Source organism: Eublepharis macularius, chromosome 5 (assembly GCF_028583425.1).
Source record: "Eublepharis macularius isolate TG4126 chromosome 5, MPM_Emac_v1.0, whole genome shotgun sequence".
NCBI classification, from domain to species: Eukaryota; Metazoa; Chordata; class Lepidosauria; order Squamata; family Eublepharidae; genus Eublepharis; species Eublepharis macularius.
This window is the reverse complement of record NC_072794.1, coordinates 91002491-91020653: the sequence shown is the minus strand read 5'-3', so window position 1 is coordinate 91020653 and position 18163 is coordinate 91002491. Positions and strand designations below refer to the sequence as shown.

Sequence of the window (18163 nt, the reverse complement as noted above, 5' to 3'; positions counted from 1 at the left end):
ATCCATTTGGGGGGAAATGATTTGGGTTTGATGCAGGGTAAGGCCTTATCTTCCCAGGCGCTATCTGATATGCGCCTCATCGCGACGCATTGGCTGGGAGTGCTGATCATGTGGTCGGCTATGATCCCTCGTCAAGTTTGGAGGGAGGCTGAAGATCACCAGGCCATTGAGCGGGCCAGGATGAAGGCCAATAGGGCCATCCAAAAAGGTTTGGGGGCCGGGTTAGGCGTTTATTTGCCTCACCCTCGGATCAGGGCCGAATTCCCCGACCTCTACAGGGGTGATGGGGTGCACTTGTCTCAGACAGGCAACCAGATTTTTCTTTACGATCTGCGGCAGGGACTTCAGTTGGCCTTAGGCCATCAGTGGGGCATCAGGGCCTAAGCAGAGGCTTGGTCCTGGCATTGGCTGGTTTGTAGGAGTAGGGTGCGGGATGGTGAGCACCCTTGGCGCTTCCCTATGTGGGAAGAGGGGCCTGCCTAAAGGGCTGGTACTGCTGTGACGGCTGCCAGGCCCACAGGCAGGCTGCCTTCGGGAACCCCAGCCTGCAAGTCCTTTCCCTCACTGCTATACGGCTGAGGTGTCAGGAGCTTAAAGGGGGGTGACCAAATTTGCCTGGCCGGCTGGGTCCGCCCCATCCACTGGATGGGTCCCACCTGGGGCTTCGGGGCTCGCCCAGACAGGTCAAGGCGGCGGTCCAGGTGGGACACCGTGGCTTGACCTGTACCGCTTTAGTTCCTTGCCGCTGTTTGGCTTGTTTTGTCTGTATAAAGTTAATAAAGTGGCCCTTAGATCCAACTTGGTGTCCGTCTCTTTTCTGACTGGGGTGGCAATTTACCATTGGCTTCCCCTTATATTACAGGATCGCCAAACACAGGTTCTTCTAAAGGTATCAGATTCTCTCATCTGCATAAAGTAGATAGATTACTTATTGTTTGGAAAGTAATTCAGTGGCATTTACACTGCATGTTTATCACAATATCATCAGACCTGAACATGTATTCACAGGAGGATGTTCCATTTAATATCCGATTAGCAAACCACGTTCTTAATCTGTGATGTAACTGCGTAATGACATAGAATGATTTATACTCAGTAATGTTTATTTTCAATATGTTTGCAACATCTTTTAGACTTTAGTTTTGTTCCTTTCTTACATATAAAATGTAATACTCATCCGATTTTCTGGCTGGGGAAAAGCAAACATTGTTTACTAAAAAACTTTTAGAAAACAAATTCTATTTTTTTCCCCTCTGGCACAAAGTAATATAGCAATGTCTTTAAATCCTAAACAATTAATCTAGGATAGCTGTCTTTTCAAAAGCTTTCTAAAAGTGTCGTGATACCTTCTGGGGCTCCCTGATTCTTCGTTGTCACATTTGTTCATTATCCATTTTCTCAACAAACCTTCCCAAATGACTAGTTATTGGTTTCACTGTTTAGAGCTAGCTTTGAGTAGTACCAAGGGAGAAAACTTCCAGCACCTTTTTCAAAACACACAAACAAATTTTTTAAGAGGAGGGGAAAGGCTTTTAGAAAATATAAGTCTTAATCAATCCCAGACTGGGTCAAAATGGAGAACTGATACATTACATGTAACAGTATTTGACAAGCTCCTTCAAGTTCCTTGGAGAAAGAAAGGAATACAAGTACAATCAATCTATGAAGGCCTGTTGGGGGTGATTTCAGCCAGAACGTATCTTGTGCAATTGCAGTTAATGTCATGAGTCATGACTCATCCTAATTTTAGCCCCATTTTCAGTCTTTTCAGCATGGAAGTTAGTACTTTATTAAACATGTACAAACTTCCTCATTAATGTTTTCTAAATGTGTGAACATTTGTATCTTACAACATCCTTCTACCCTGCCACTGGTCTACTGATCTTTCTTTAATTTGGGGCCTTTCCCTTTCCTTTTATTTAGTTTACTCTTGTAAAATAACTCTTGAGTATGTATTTTTATAATGTAATTCATCCCCACTGTCCAAATTGCTTAGAGGAATATAGCCTGCATCTCTGGTACCCCAGAATGAAAAGCTTTGGGTGACTGGTTTTTGATTTTGTGCCAGTGTGGTATAGTGGTTAAAGTGTTAGATTAGACTCTGAGAAGATGCAGGTTCAAATCCCCACTTTGCCATGGAAACACACTCAGTAAGCTTGGGCCAGCCACATTCTCTCAGCTTAACCTATCTCACAAGGTTGTTGTGATAATAAAATAGAGAAGAGAGTGATATAAGCTGCTTTGGGTCCCCATTGGCAAGAAAGGTCAGATATAAATGAAGTAAATAAATAAATATTACTTTACTGTTACCTAACTGTCCAATTACACACAAAAAAATCTAACTATTCCACTAGGAATTCAATGAGGAAAAGGAATCTTCCTCAGTAGCAGAAACCACCTCTTTAACTCCCAGTCTGGGTGGGAAGAATTCAGCTTTAGCACCTGCAATGGCCGTTCAGGATAGAAAAGTTCTGAATGGGTCCACTGCTCCTCCTGCCAGCTTTTTTCCAGCAGCTGAGGACCTCTAGATTTTTATCTGCTCTCGAATTGCCTTTATCACACTTAGATCCTAAAGGCAGGGTCAAATAATCAGTAACACCAATCCAGGCTTCCCTTAAGTTACTGAGGAAACAGTCAAAGGATATTAGAATTAGTTGAAAAGATGTTGTTCCAGTTCAAAGAAAGCAGCACTCTTTCAAGTAACAGCCACTCCAAAATGTACCCAAACCTGTCCTGTTCAGTGTGTAAGCATATAGGACTAGGATGCTGATGAGGCAACAGGGGCGGGGGCTGGGGTTTGTGGGCTGTTTAAAGGGCCCTGCCGCTTGCAAGCGGCAGGAAAGGGCCCTTAAAACAATCAAATGCCCCTTTCCCAGCTGCTAAGCAGCTGGAAAGGGGCATTTAAACCCCACAAACCACGAACTGGTTTGTGAACTTGCCCCAGTTTGTGGGAGTTCATGGTTCCTGGTTTGTGGAAACCTATGAACTGCATGGTTTGGTTTTTTTGTGGTTTGTGCCCATCTCTAGTCTGGAATATCCATAATATTTCTCATGGAATTGGAGGAGGGGGGATCACACTATTCCACTTCCCTCCTTGAGGCCAGCTCCAGGTTCTTCTGGTAGGTAAAAGGTAAAGGTAGTCTCCTGTGCAAGCACCGAGTCATTACTGACCCATGGCTGGGACGTCGCATCATGACATTTTCTTGGCAGACTTTTTACGGGGTGGTTTGCCATTACCTTCCCCAGTCATCTACACTTTACCCCCAGGAAATTGAGTACTCATTTTACCGACCTTGGAAGGATGAAAGGCTGAGTCAACCTTGAGCTGGCTACCTGAACCCGGCTTCCGCTGGGATCAAACTCAGGTCGTGAGCAGAGCCTGGGCTGCAGTACTGCAACTTACCACTCTGCACCACAGGGGTGTAGATGCTTTACCTTTACCTCTCAGTGCTTTACCTTTACCTCTCCTGGTATCAGCTGTGGTTTATTACCCCTGTGGGCTCTCCCTGCCCTGTCATATCTTCTTCCTCTTCTGTGGGCCTTCTCCCCTGTGTAGGCTTATCACCATCACCACTGAATTTGCTCCCTTCACATATATTTCTACTCATTGCCGCTGTGTACCATTTTGGGTTCCAATGGCAACCCAGAATGCTGATAGACTCTGGCTCTTGTTTTTGTAATATGCATAATTACGGATGTTATATTCTATGGCTTTTTAACCCCAAAAACAGATTTTTCTTTGGGATCTGTGTAGGTTTCCAGAACCCTAAATCATAGCTGTGGAAAGCCCTACTATATAAATCTATATAATACAAGTGGGCCAGTCTTTAGCTTAGGGACAAACTGCAAAACCAACAGCCCGGAAAAAATAACAGCAATATATGCTTTAATATACTGCCATTTCCTTAAAGGGGAGCTGTCACTGTGAGATGGAGCATCAAAAATTTACTCAACAAGAACCATCTATAAAATCCCATTACACTTCTCACCAAATGTTTGTTATTTATTTTATATTTCCAAAGCCACCTCTATCTGTGTTGAGAGGTTTTTCTTAGGTCACATACTCAATAATCCTTCTACGCTTTGGTGTCATATATTCAATAATTGTCTGTCTTCCACTCTTCTTCTCTCCTTAATCCATCCCCCTTGATTAGCTGCAATTTCACCGTCAAAACTTCACTGGCTAAGCCTCTGTATATATGTTCATATGTTGATGCCACACTAGCAAATGCTATTTCCCTTCTGCTCTGGATTTTACAAACCAACACCTACCCTGGATTTGCATTAAAAATTGTCATTATTTTAAAATGAACTTTTTAGGACCTGTGTCCAACATTTAAACTTTTGCAGCAAAGGCACTATAAAAATAACTATGTTGAATTCAGATGTATTCGTCAATGACTGGTCTTTGATATTAATTTTTTCTTGCTCCTTCAACACAGATGTGATTGATCAAAAAGGTTGTTTCATACACCTGCTGAAACATGACAACAACATCCTTGTTAGCTGGCCATTAGGAAGGGATGTTTAAAAATGTTCAGAACTAATCCACAGTCTATGTGTAACAACAGACAGATCCCCATCCAAAAAGTGGTGCTATAGCAAGGACTTCAGCTGGCTTTTCAACTGAGTCGCGTATTCAGCTCCAGGCTAGATATATCATGGAACCAATAAAAAAAAATTGAGCTAGTTGCAGCATGTTCAACACAGAGCTGAGTCACAGAGTGCAGTGGAAGGAGAAGAAACATAGATGCACTTTTGTTGAGTTGATATGCCAAGGTAAGGTTATTTACTTACCGGATTGTTGTACATCTCAACTATAAGCTGCTTGACACCATGTAGCGTGGGATGCGCCCAAGGAGAAGGATCTACCCAGTGTCGATTCAAATCAAAGCCCATTAGAGAACACCTGTAAAAACAAGTGTAGTGCAGGTAATCATGTTTCAAAAGACTGTACTGAAATTATGTGTGTGAAATCTGTCTTGGTAAGGTATTGGCAGGGGAGCTGAAATATCTGAATTCAAAATTCACATGCAGACCCATCAGCTATGAAAGGCACATATTCACTTCAAATGTGAAGTTTCCTTTCAAAATACTTCTAAGTAGTGACCTCACCTGCAAGTGTTCTAAAGGCAAAAATGAAAAACACTCAGGTTTGAAATTAGCATGCACCCTGATACAATGCATGCACAGGTTCTTCCTTTTTTTTTTTACTTGAGTACAAAATATCTCATGAGAATTGGCTGTTAGATAGCTCTGGATATACTTTTTTCCTTGAAAGGGCCCTTGGCTGCCTGCTATTGTGGAGGAAGATCTAATAACATGCCTGAAGATGGATTTTATTTTTAGTTTGCTTATTTTTCTTAAAGCCCTGCCTTGCTTTCAAGACCATTCAATATATAGAAAATCACTGGGACCTCTGACTTCTTTTCCTTTGATTTCCCTGTCTTTTATTTCCTCTTCCCCGCACCTACAGTATGCCTTCTGAGTCTCTTACAGACCTATTCCCAGAAGGTGAGAGAAGAATGGACTAAAAGAGTTAAAGAAATCCTTTTTCATGGCAATGATTTATTACAAAAAGAACTGCACACACTTCCTGTCAGCTTTGTGAGGAAATGTTGGTTCATTGGATCAGTACTGGGTGAATGTGGAGCTTATACCCCACACAAAGCTTGCCAGTGCAAATCCACAAATGGCACTAGTGGTTAGGGTCAGAATTTGAAAATGAAAATAGGGAGCGGAAGGAGAGCAGCATAAACTCCCCCCTTCCATCTAACATTAGAATGGGGTCAGAATGTAATTTTTGATCTACTTCAAGGCATGAATCCTATCTGGAACTGTTCTGAGTCTGTAATATGTAGAAGGAAAAGATTATGTATTTGAAAAAAAACTCCCAAGAACATAAATCAAAACATTGCTTAATTTATTTAAATATAGCTGAACAGAGGCACCCAGGAGAAGAGGGGTACATGGGGACATGGTGGGGGGGTATCATCATGTGCTGTTACAGTAATGTGGTGTTACTTTCAAGGAAAACCCAGAAATGATGTCATGTCACTATAGAGTTTCTGGAGATTCCTAAAGTAATGTGATGTCACTTCAGAGTTTTCCCCAGAAGTGACATCACATCATGTCAATGAAACTTTCTCCAGGTCTTTTTGGACTCCTTCCACTCTTTAGCACAGGGAATGTTACTTTGGCATTCTACAGCTAGCTCAGTCTGCAGATATTTCACCTGGATGCGTCCACCCCAGAAGCGTTTATAGAAGGGGAAAGTCGGTAATAACTTTATGGCAGCCACATAAGATTTGAGGTGGGCTTCTGTTCTTCCTCTGCTAATATTTAGCTTTGTCCCAAGACCCTAAGTGACCTGAGCTAGCAGATCCAGAATTAGTCCAGAATGAGATGTGCTGTATTGTAAGCCACATTGGATTCTCAGTGGGGAGAAAAGTAAGATATAAATACTAACAAGAAAGAAGGGGAAAAGAAAAAGACAACACCTTGGTGCTAGACCAAGTTAAATCAAAGGCCCTGGAAGCTGGGAGATTCACCAAGTTTAGCTGTAGATATAACATACCAATTCTGCTTTTTAGTGCTCAGAAGATCAGGAAATAGGGTATTTTTGCTTTCATTTGTTCTAGACGGGCCTTTTTTTCTGCCGGAACACTCCGGAACAGCGTTTCGGCAGTTCTCAAAACTGCCCTCCTGCTCCTGGCCATTATGGAGCCAAAACGGCCAGGATTGGGCCTGCATTAGCCTGAAACAGGCTGCTGCCTGGCGGGGGAACACTCCCCCACCTGGCAGTGGCCCAATCCTGGCAGTTTCGGGCCAAAAATGGCCAAAACGGGCCTGAAATGGCTGAAGTGGGCCCCAAATTGCCAGGATCAGGCTGCTGCTGGGCAGGAGAATACTCCCTTGCTCGACAATGGACCAATCCTGGCCACTTTGAGCCCGAATTGGACTGAAACTGGCCCAAAATGGCTGAAACGGGTCCAAAACGGCCAGGATTGGGCCCGAATCGGCCTGGAGTGGGGAGGCAAGTGGACTTGCATCACAGGAGCACTCGTGGGGGTTACCATGCCCTGTGCAATGATGTCACTTCCCAGAAGTGACATCATTGCGCAGTCCCTGGAACGCGTGAATGCTTTGCATGCATGCATATGGCACCACTGAGTTCCACTACCTCTTTTCTCAGAAAAAAATCCCTGGTTCTAAATGGAAGGACTTCTGCTCTAAGAGGCACCCCAGTCTAATTTTCTCTTTGTGCTGAGCCACATGGACAATTGATGGCAGCCCAAAGAACTCACAATGTCTGAAAAGGCCATTAAAGCTTCTTATGTTGCCTGAACCCCACCTGCCATCTGGTATAAATTAAAAGATTATGCTCCATGTACAGAGAAACACTGGTGTAGGGCTAATCTTGAATAGGGCTTTGATCACAACCTTTCCCAACCCCAAAGTGACTTGATGTTGTCAATCTTGCAAAGTCTGAGAACCAAGGTACATGCCTATTTTGAGGGACTTGTCACTGTCTCCAGAGAATAACCATAAGCTTCTGACATTTACTTGAACTCCGGTATCCAGGAAGGCCTCCTTTAGATGCACATCAAGTACTACTGGAAAAAATGGTTGATCTTCCCTTTTAACTACCACTTCTAGATGAGTCCATGAAGAAGATGGAGGGGTCATGGCAGCCATGGGCACCCTCAGTCACAGTGACTCCCATATGGCTCAAAAAGAGGGGCAGAAGGGCTAAGTGAACCTGCAGGTGGAATGGGCTTGACACTGGGTGGAGGTGGTAGCAGTGCAGACTGAGGAGATGTGTCCAGTTCCTGAGGCAGGATGTTGCCTCACAACTGCCATCTTCTCTCAGAGCTACATATTTCCTGCTACATCTGTACTATGTGGTCCCCAGGAGTTTGCAACACTGGTGGGACCCCTGGTGGTCCAGGGAGCTCTCCCTGACCTTTATGCACCGGTTGAATTTGATTCAGGCATTCCTCTAGTTCAGCACCGGGTCCTAGCCCCACTGGACCATATCTTCCACAAGAGTGTGGAGAACCAACCACAGCTGGGGCTGATATTCCCAGTAGTCCAAAAAAAGAATTCCAAGTGGACCATCAGGTGTTGGAGGAAACCCTCTGGAGGACCAGGGTTTCTACCTCTACCTGTCTACTGACCTCCTGATGGTGAACTAGATTCTATCCTTAGTCCAGGGCCCTGGCTCTTGGTCCTACTAATATCACCCATGGGTTGACCATTATTCAAATGGCCTGAGACCTGGTTTAAATAAGAGGGGGCAGCAGGTATACCTGAAAGCCTCCATCCACACCTTTCCAGCCCCCCTAGTTTCCCAACCAAATTGGTCCCACACCTTTCACAAATTATCCATCAGATCTTGCCAATTACAGGGTCTGTCTTTATCCCAGCCCCCTGTGGCAAGTTCAGTTGGTCTGCAAGTCCAATGGTCAAATTGTCAAAGTAGCATGGGAGTCCCCCGGACTTACCCTATAAAATTTAGACTATCACCACAAGGATTGTGCCCCCAATCAAAAGATTGCAGGCAGCCCAGACAAAATATTTCTCAGGGTTTTCCCTATCCCTCATTGTCAATACTGCACTTAAATTTACATAATCCCCGGGGGACAGCAGTTTTCTAAGCACAGCTATCAACAACCTAAGGGAGGTCAAGTCAAGGGCTTCCCTTTGTGTTAGAGGGTTGCCATCTGTTGGTACCATGGCTTCAGCAGCTGAGTGCCGCTCCTGATAACAAGCCAGTTCAGCTTCAGTTTCTCACCACTGAACCACTGGAGTGTCCTTGGGGGCAACTACTGGGGGCCCATCCCACGGTGCAGCCATTTCTTCCCACGTTTTCTGTCATTATACAATGCTTTGGATGCCTCTTTGGCTAATTGTAAGGCCCTTCTGTATCAGGAACTGCTGTCATGAGAAGGATGTAGGCTTTATCTAACTCCAACTTATGCATGCAGGCTAGTTTTAAAAGGTGGCATGCCTAGCCTCCTGGATCTTTTAAATTAAACGGCCCCACTGTCTTAGTCAAAGTCTGAATTTTGGTAACAGAAATGCTAGCAGTTGTAGTTTCAATGTCCAGCTTGTTTGTTACCATTCTAGAGGTACTAAAGACTACTACCAGTCAGGCCCCAAATCCCCCCCCCCCAGATTACAACATGGGTTGTCAGCACACTCATCAATAAAGCAATTATAGTCAAACTCATCACAAGGATCCTCTCTGAGATCCCCTTGGACATATGCCACCTGCATTTTGGCAGCCTGTGCTTTGGTAAAGAGCAAAGAATAAACAAATCCCTGACTATCTTTCTAGCTTTCTGATTTGTCCCCCTCTGAAACATGAGGAAGGGACAGCATTCGTTTTCCTCTTCCAATCCTATTCCTGAGCTAAGCTATCATCTGGGTTTCTTTTTGTTTGTGTATGCTTTACCTTGATCTACACCAACCCCTCCAGACCTTTCCCTGACATGCATTCTGTGAGCTGTGGTCAATGTGGCAACAAACCTGCCTGTTCTCCTTCCCTTGAATCTAGACAGTTATCCCTGAGACCCTTGGAGTTTTAGAACTTTCACTGGGCAACCTCACATTCAATAATGGCTCATAGAATTGGCCATCTTGGGGCAGCTGCACACAGTTTCTGGTTTTCCACCCTGGACCCTCAAGTCAACAATTCCAAACAGTTCCATTTAATCATCCCTCAGGCTTGAAGCCACAAAAATCTCTCACTACTTTCACTGTCTCTCAGCCGCCTGGTGGTTTCTCCCATTCTCATTGCCATTATATTATGTAAGAATGCTACCTGATGTAGGGTCCCTATGGAAGAGATCAGCCTCCTCAAGAACCCTTACCTCTTACCCACCTAGAAATCTGTTTCCATGCCCAATGTGCCAGGAGGAGAGTAAAAGAGGGACAGAGGACATTGAAGTGTTTTGAAAGCATGAGCATAAAATATCATTTTGCAAGGTTGCATTATGCTCTCCCAAAGTAGGCTTGGCCAAACAGATGGAACTTCACTGATCAGTTGGGAGAAATCTAGAAATAAGATTTGTTTCATCTCCCTCTAAGCTACACTTACTTGGGTTGTTGTTGGAGAATTTTCACCTTTGAGGACATTGTGACTGGCTATTTCCACTGACCCAAGTAACTGCCACCAGGTCTAGGTCACTCTGTTTGTCTACAAAATAATCTATTCTGGTAACTCCCCCTTTTGAGTACTTTCCTTGGGTCCTCATGTCCCTAGGTGGACTCCCTAAAGACTTTAACCCTAGGTGGACTTTCCTGCTGGGCTCATTCCCTTCCAACTTTATACTTTGATCATTTATTTAACCACATGCTCACTTTCTGACCTTTTACTGGAAGCAGGCCTAATTACTTTACTTAAAACCACCATTGTTTCAGTTGCTCAAGCCAATGACTCAAAATAAAGCAAGCTGCTCATCCGGAATCTTTTCCCTTATACTATTAATATATAGTGGTTTGTGAAACTCTGCAAGCAATGCTAGTGCCTCTATTGGCAACTTGTACGTAGAGATCTTTGTGTGCAGCAAGATTGCAGTTAAACAGCTGACACCTTATAAAACTAAGGACACTGTATTGGTTGGGACTCTGACTGCTGCTTCTATTTTATAACTGGCAGTACTTCCAAACATAGTTGCTTCAGGGCTGTGCAGCTCTTTAGTATGGTTCTAGCTTCTGGGGTTCTCAGGGACACTAGAATTGGATTTCATTCACACCTATCACTTGTAAGGAGCTAATCTTTAACTGCTTGTATATCTAGACCCTTGATGTTAAATATGTAAAGTTTCATGTGCGAAGAGACTTTGCATCGTATTAATAATATTTGTTCAGACAAGGATGATCAACCTTTTGGATGGGGCTGGGGAGCCCGAGGGAAAATATGTTCAGGGAATCTCTCTTTTCTTCCAGAGCTGAATAACGTAAGCTAAGAAAGGAGAATAATAAAAATAAAACAATAACAAAGAGAGTAACTCTTTTTAAAATGTGGCAGTGGTTATATTTCTTTTTAAGCAAACAATTCATTGATTATACTTAAGTATGCTTTGCTTTGGGATTTAATGATTCTACTACCATTCCTCTCACTTTGGGACTTTTCTAAACTGCTTGGTTTCATACTTTAGGAGCTTTATGCTTAGAGATGACAGCTTGGTGTCTAATATAGAAATAATATTAACATTAATATTATTAATACTGCTATTAATAATAATAATAATAATAATAATAATAATAATAATAATAATAATAATAATAATAGATTTATATACCGCCCTTCAGGATGATTTAACACACGCTCAGAGCGGTTTACAAAGTATGTCATCGTTATCCCACAACAAAACACCCTGTGAGGTGGGTGAGGCTGAGAGAGCTCCTAGAAGCTGTGACTGACCCAAGGTCACCCAGCTGGCTTCAAGTGGAGAAGTAAGGAATCTAACTCGGTTCTCCAGATTAGAGTGTCAGGCTATGGATGATAGGATGACAGATCCCTGTACCATTGCAGCAAGAAATCCAGGCTCTTGGTTAAATGGTTTTGTTCAGAAATCAAATCATTTCCAAATATATGTCCATAGGGCTACTCAGAAGCAAGGTAAGCATCTAAGCAGCAAGAGTAAAAATTGACAGGAATGAGAACCTGTGGAAAAACCTTTCTTCTTAACACATACATTTGCTCCTTCCCCCTCCCAATAATAAACATGATTTTGACGGGCACTCTGTGTGAGAATATCTCGCATATTTGTACTATAAAGTTGAGTCTCTGGAAAGCAAGTCATAGCAATTAACAGGAGTGTGTAGTATACAAGGTTATGAGGACTGAAAGTTTCAATAGTTTGCTAGATAAACACCTACAATCATTCTGTGAAAGAATGATTGTAGAGTTATGGTCCTGGTAATAGGATATCAAGGTACAGCATGAACCATTGATTTGAACAGCATTAGTATTGGTATGGATGGGGCTCAGACATGACATTCTGCCTCCCTAAAGATGGCCCCTCCCTTCAAAGGCCAGGTTTATCAGTATAACGTTTATGGAAGTTTGACACAAGTCTAGGTGCATTCATGTGGGATTGTTCTACCCACTTCCTGTAAGATTCATCAAAGTCTTTCCACCAGCATTGGGTGTGGGGGGGCCCCCATTCTGGATGCCATTGGTCGGGGGGGGGGCTTTTTTAGGAGGCTAAAGTGAAATACTGGGTGGATTTGTTTTAAATTCTTGGGGAGTTCAATTTCTATAGTTACTTTGTTGATCAATTTCTTTACAGGAAAAGGTCCTAAAAATCTCCACCCTAGTTTTTTACTAGGTTGCTCTCCTTTAATTTTTTTGGTGGAAATGTATACAAAGTCTCCTGGTTGTAGTTTCCATTGTTCGGAGCGTTTTTTGTCAGCAAGATTTTTATAGTCACTTTTGCTCTGTCCAAAGTCTTTTGGATGATTCCCCATTGGGAAGCTAAATTAGTTCACCATTCCTATAGATCTCCTCGTCATTGAAATTAAGGGGTTGCAGCAAAAGGCAAGGCGTTTCCCTCATATCCATGTACTATTTTAAAAGAGGTGACTCCTGTAGAGCTGTGTATTGAGTTGTTATATGCATATTTGGCAAAATTGAGAAAATAATCTAATCATCCTGCTGATAGTTAATGTAGCTTCTTACGAACTGTTCCAGCACTTGATTTGTGCATTCTGATCATCCGTCACTTTCAGGATGGTAGGTGGAGCTAATTCCTTGTTCAATTCCGGCAAATTTGAGAAGCTTCTGCCAGAAGTTGGCAACGAACTGTGGACCACGGTTGGATATTACCTCATTAGGAAAGGAGTGCAGTTTGACCACGTGTTTTATTAACAGGCTGGCTAGTTTCTGTTGGGTTTTGTGAAGTGTTAGACTGTCCTGGTGGGCCCACCGTTGAGGCTTAGTATGCAAGAGAGAAATAAATACAACACTCCTGCTAGGAAGGTGCACTTAATATTTATATAGGTGGATAGTTACTTATATACATATAGTTATAGAACAGCCTGACAGCATGCTCCGCATAGCCTCTCTAAGAGCTGAGCCCCCATTCCATACTATACAGACAGCTAATATGCTGTATCCTAGCCAATCACTAACAAGCTGATGCAATCCCTGACTCACAAGACCTCAATTAGGAGCACCTGCTTGTAGTCACACGATTGCTGGTCTGACAGTTAGATCAAACTCATCTATCTCCTGTCATGGAACTGCTTGCTACCTCACACAGTTTACATATCTCAATAGTTTCTTGGCTGTAGGGATTGTAGTACAGGGAATAAAATAAGCCTGCTTTGAAAACAGATCCACCACCACTAAAATGACTGTGTGTTCTTTTGGGGGGGGGGGAGGTCAGTGATGAAATCCATTGAAAATACGGCCCATGATCTAGGAGGGGTTTCTAAGGGTTGCAAGAGTCCAGGGGGGTTTCCTCTCCTAGATTTTCCCATTATACACACTGTGCAGGAGGATACATATTGTGAAACATCTTTTCTCATCGCTGGCCACCAAAACCATCTTTGTACTAAGTGTAGGGTTTTAAGGTAACCAAAATGCCCAGCTGTCTTGGCATCATGACATTGTTGTAAGATTTCTTTTCTTAAACTGGTTGGGATGTATAATTTCCCCCTTCTGTACCAGTGCCCATCTTCCTCTTGTTTCAGTTCAGCTTTGGCACACTTTCCCCCTCCCTTTCAGTTTCCGCTTTTATTCTCTCTCCCCATTCTGAGAGATCAGGTTTCGTGCTGCTTTGTGTTTTCGCAGCTTGGTTGCAAGTTGTCACCGCTCCTCCCAATTGAGCTGGTGAGAAAACTGTATCAATTATCTCCTCCTTCTGGCTGTCATGTTGGGGCATGCACAAAAGTGCGTCTGCTAGGAAATTGGATTGGCCAGGGAGGTACTTTAACGTGTAGTTGAGCTTGGAAAAGAATTCCGCCCACCTTAACTGTTTGGCGTTCAGTCTACAGGGAGTGCATAATGCTTCTAAGATTTTGTGATCAGTCCATACTTCCAACATAATTGTAGCCCCCTCTAACTAATGCTGCCAGGTAGTGAGTGCCAATTTTACCACAAAAGATTCTTTCTCCCATACACTCCAATTGCGTTCAGTCTCAGAGAATTTTTTGGAAATATATGCACAGGGATACAATTTCCCTGCTTTATTTGGTTGTAGGCTGACCCCCCCACACACACGCCTATGGCAGTATCATTATCATCAACCTGGACCACAAATTCCGGTTCTCATCTGGGTGTTGTAGAACCAGTTCTGACACAAACAGTTTTTTCAGCTTTTCAAAAGCTTCCTGACATTCCATAGTCCATATCAATTTAGCACTAGGTTTTCTTTCTTGCGTTCCCCTCCTCTTGGTTTTTAGCAAGTCTGTGAGGGGGAGAGCGATTTGAGCAAAGTTCTTTCTGAAGGGTCTGTAAAAGTTAGCGAACCCTAGAAACAATTCCAATTCCTTATTGTTTTGGATGGTTCCCACCCCAATACAGCTTGGATTTTTGCCAGGTCCATTTTACGTCCTTGATGTGAGAAATCTAGTTCCTCCTTGTGGAACTCACATTTAGACAATTTTACTGGCAGCATGTGCTTCTTTAAAGCAGTCAGCACCTTTCTGAACAGTTCCATATGCGATTCTTTATCAGCAGAATAAATCAGCACATCATCTAGGTAAACAACCACACTTTTGTACAGGTATTCATGCAGCACTTCATTAATTAAATTCATGAACACACCTGGCGTGCCCTGTAGGCCAAAAAGCATTACAAGATATTCGAATTGCCCTAAGGGGGTATTGAAGGCAGTTTTCCATTCATCCCCCTCCCTTATTCTGATCTGGAAGTAAGCGTCTTTCAAATGCAGCTTTGAAAAAATTTTCCCTTGTGCCACCACACTGAGTAAGTCTCTGATCAAAGGGAGGAAGTAAGCATTTGACATGGATACAGCATTTATTCCACAATAATCAGTACACAGTCTCAGCCCCTCATCTTTCTTTTTTTGGAATAACACAGGCACTGCATGGGTGGAGCAGGCAGGGCAGATGAATCTCCGCTCCAGGTTTTTATCAATGAATTCTCTCGTCTCCTTTCTTTCCACTGGGCTCATAGAGTACAATTTTCCTTTAGGCAACTTTTCCCCTGGAATGAGTTCAATATCACAGTCCATGCCTCTATGAGGGGGAAGCTCATTGGCTTCTTTTCCATTAAACACTTGTTTTAAATCTTGGAATTCAGGGGGAATTGATTTTTCCTCCTCATCGGCTAATAACACCGTTTCTAAGGGGGAGGGTGCTTCCCTCCCCCATACTTTAATCCATGCATGTTTTGCACAACAATCTCCTTTAAAAACTACCATTCCAGTGGACCATTTGATGTAAGGGTCATGGTCCCACAGCCAACGGCTTCCCAATACCAAGGGGTATTTGGCGACATCTCTGACTATATATGTTCTATTCTCCCAATGTGTCCCCATGCCTGTTGGGGGTAGGTTCAGTTTTGTAGGGTGTGGGATTCATACTAGATCCATCCATTTGCTCAAGTACTATAAGGTCCTCTAGTTTTATTAGTTCCAACCCTAGTCCTGTGACCAGGGCTGGCAATACTAAGTCCCGGGAACATCCGGAATCTATTAATGCTTGCACCCACACATGGGTCCCCTTTTTTGGATTCACTAGCATCACAAGCATAAATAGGATGGTCCCTCTTTCTCTTACCTCTGGTGGTTTAAGCTCTTTAGGACCTGCTGTTGGGGCCTTTTCACAGCAGGTCTGTCTTGTTTCCCGACAGCGGGGTGAAGTCCTCTTCTACTTCTTTTTGTGTGAGTTCCTTCATATTTCTGGGATTTTCATCTGCATCCAGACCGGTCTCTGGCTTTCCCCGTTTTGGGGCTACTTTCCAACTCGGCAGTATCAGGGCTCCCGTGGGTTTGGGTACGCTTTGGCCTCTCCCCCCTGTGCTGGTTTTACAGGGCATTGTGCTGCAAATAGTCCAGTGCCCCCACATTTTCAACATAGTCCTTGTCACCATCGTAGTTCTCTCCCAGTTGTGGAGATAGGGGTTTTTGGACCCAGCGAGGTATGGCCCCTGTCTGCAGTGGTCAGTCTCCTCACCCCAGCATACTGTTGCATTCTAACAAGTTTCAGTGCTTGAGTTCTATTTTTGATCTCACATGCCAATTGAATCCACCCTAACTGAGTCTGTGGATCATCTTGCATTAGTGCTCTGTCTAGCAGGTCAGCATTCAATCCGTTTCAGAAAAGTTCAATTTTTACTTCTTCATGGTAGCCCTGAACTTTGGTGGCTAACTGTCTGAATTCAGCAGCATATTCCCTTAAGGTTTGGGATCCCTGTCTGATCCCGTCTGAGCTTTGTTCAAGCCCTCTCCCCTTACAATGGGTCTTCAAATTGGGCTTTAAGTGCATATACAAAAGCATTTAAGTCATGCAGCTCGGGTGCTCCCATGTTATGCAGGGTCACATACCATTTGACTGCCTCTCCTTCCATTCGAGATCCTAAGTGGTTCACCCGACTGTGCTCTGAAGGAAATAAATGTCCCCAATCTTGGAAAAACTCCATGGCTTGTAATATTAAAAATCCCAAGTTCCTAGGGTTCCCATTGAATGTGGCTTCCAATTTGAACCATCCTTGTGGCAATATCACTGCAGGAGCTCCTGCTCCCTGGTACCGCACCAGCTGGTGGATCGGGGTTGCTCCAAAGGGGGGTGGTTGAATGTATCCCTGCACCACGAAGGGTATGTGGTCCTGGTAATAGGATATCAAGATACAGCATGAACCATTGATTTAAACAGCATTAGTATTGGCATGGATGGGGCTCAGACATAACATAGAGTCCTGCGCTCTTAACCACGTCACCAAACTGGCTCTCAAACAGGGCTGCCCAGCCCTGAAGCAACTATGTTTGGAAGTACTGCCAGTTAAAAAATAGAGAAACTGGTCCAGGAGTGAATAATTGTTACAGCGTTTAAGGGTCTACCACACAGGTTTGTTGTTGATATCTGCTGACAATTGTATATTATGATGAATTTGTATAAATTGGATGTCATGTAAAATTGCTTATGGTATAGTATGTAAGATGTTTGTTTTGCAGTGTTTGGCCACGCCCCTGAGGAAGATTCTGTACGAAATCCGACCTTTTCAGCCGGCCCCAGATTGCGTGTGCAGCCGTGGATTCCCTTACCATGTGTGGACATAGCTGTGCATGAATGCTACTTTATTTAAAGAAGATACAGGACACATTTTGTTTGGACCTTTGTATTTTTCAAGTTTAAGGAAGAATCATTGTATAAATTGTCATTGGTCATCTCACTGATTGGTTTATTTATATAAGAAATACATATGGCCCTTTGGGCATTTATAATAGAGTTGTTTATTAATTTGTAATTGTTGTTCCTTCCCGTGAGGGTTCTCTTTAGTTTCACTGTTACAGTACGGGAAGTGCCACTGTTTTGTTGCTCTCTAGTTAAAAAATAGAAGCATGTAAGAATGCCCTTAGACTAGGATTGCCAAGTGCAGCCTGGGAAATTCCTGGAGATTTGGGGATGGAATATGGAGAGGGTGAGATTTGGAGAGGGGAGGGACCTCAGAGGGACCTCAGTGGGGAATAATGCCATACATTATTTACCCTACAGTGATACTGATCTGTGTAATTCTAGATATCAGTTGCAGTTCTGGGAGATCTCTGGCCCCCTACCTGGAGGTTGGCAACCCTATTAAAGTAACTCCTACTCAGTATATATTGCAAAAACTTGGATACAAAGAAAGGCATGTGGGTGGCAGTATAACCCTAGATCAGTAGACTGAAACAATATGCTGTCTTGTCGAAGGCTTTCACGGCCGGAGAACGGATATGTGAGCTGCACTTTCTCAGTGAGGAAATTAATCATCTAAACCACGCACTTCAGGCAAATGGCTACTCCAGAAATGAAATCCGAAGAGCAATCAAACCCAGGATGAATCAAACAACCAAGGAAAAACAGTCTCCTACAGGAAAAGTGTTTTTGCCATATATCAAAGGAATTACTGATCAGATGGGAAAGCTTATGAAAAAGCATAACCTTCAAGCAGTATTCAGACCCACCAGAAAAATACAACAGA

The 18163-nt window shown here is 43.3% G+C and overlaps 1 protein-coding gene across 1 annotated transcript in view; it reads right to left on the bottom strand.

The window, feature by feature from the left end:
- AGBL4 (AGBL carboxypeptidase 4) overlaps positions 1–18163 on the bottom strand; it is a 2119283-nt gene that overhangs the window by 348043 nt on the left and 1753077 nt on the right. The window contains exon 9 of the mRNA XM_054979842.1: positions 4798–4909. Within this exon, the coding sequence (XP_054835817.1) occupies positions 4798–4909 (112 nt within the window). The remainder of the gene's footprint in view (positions 1–4797; positions 4910–18163) is intronic.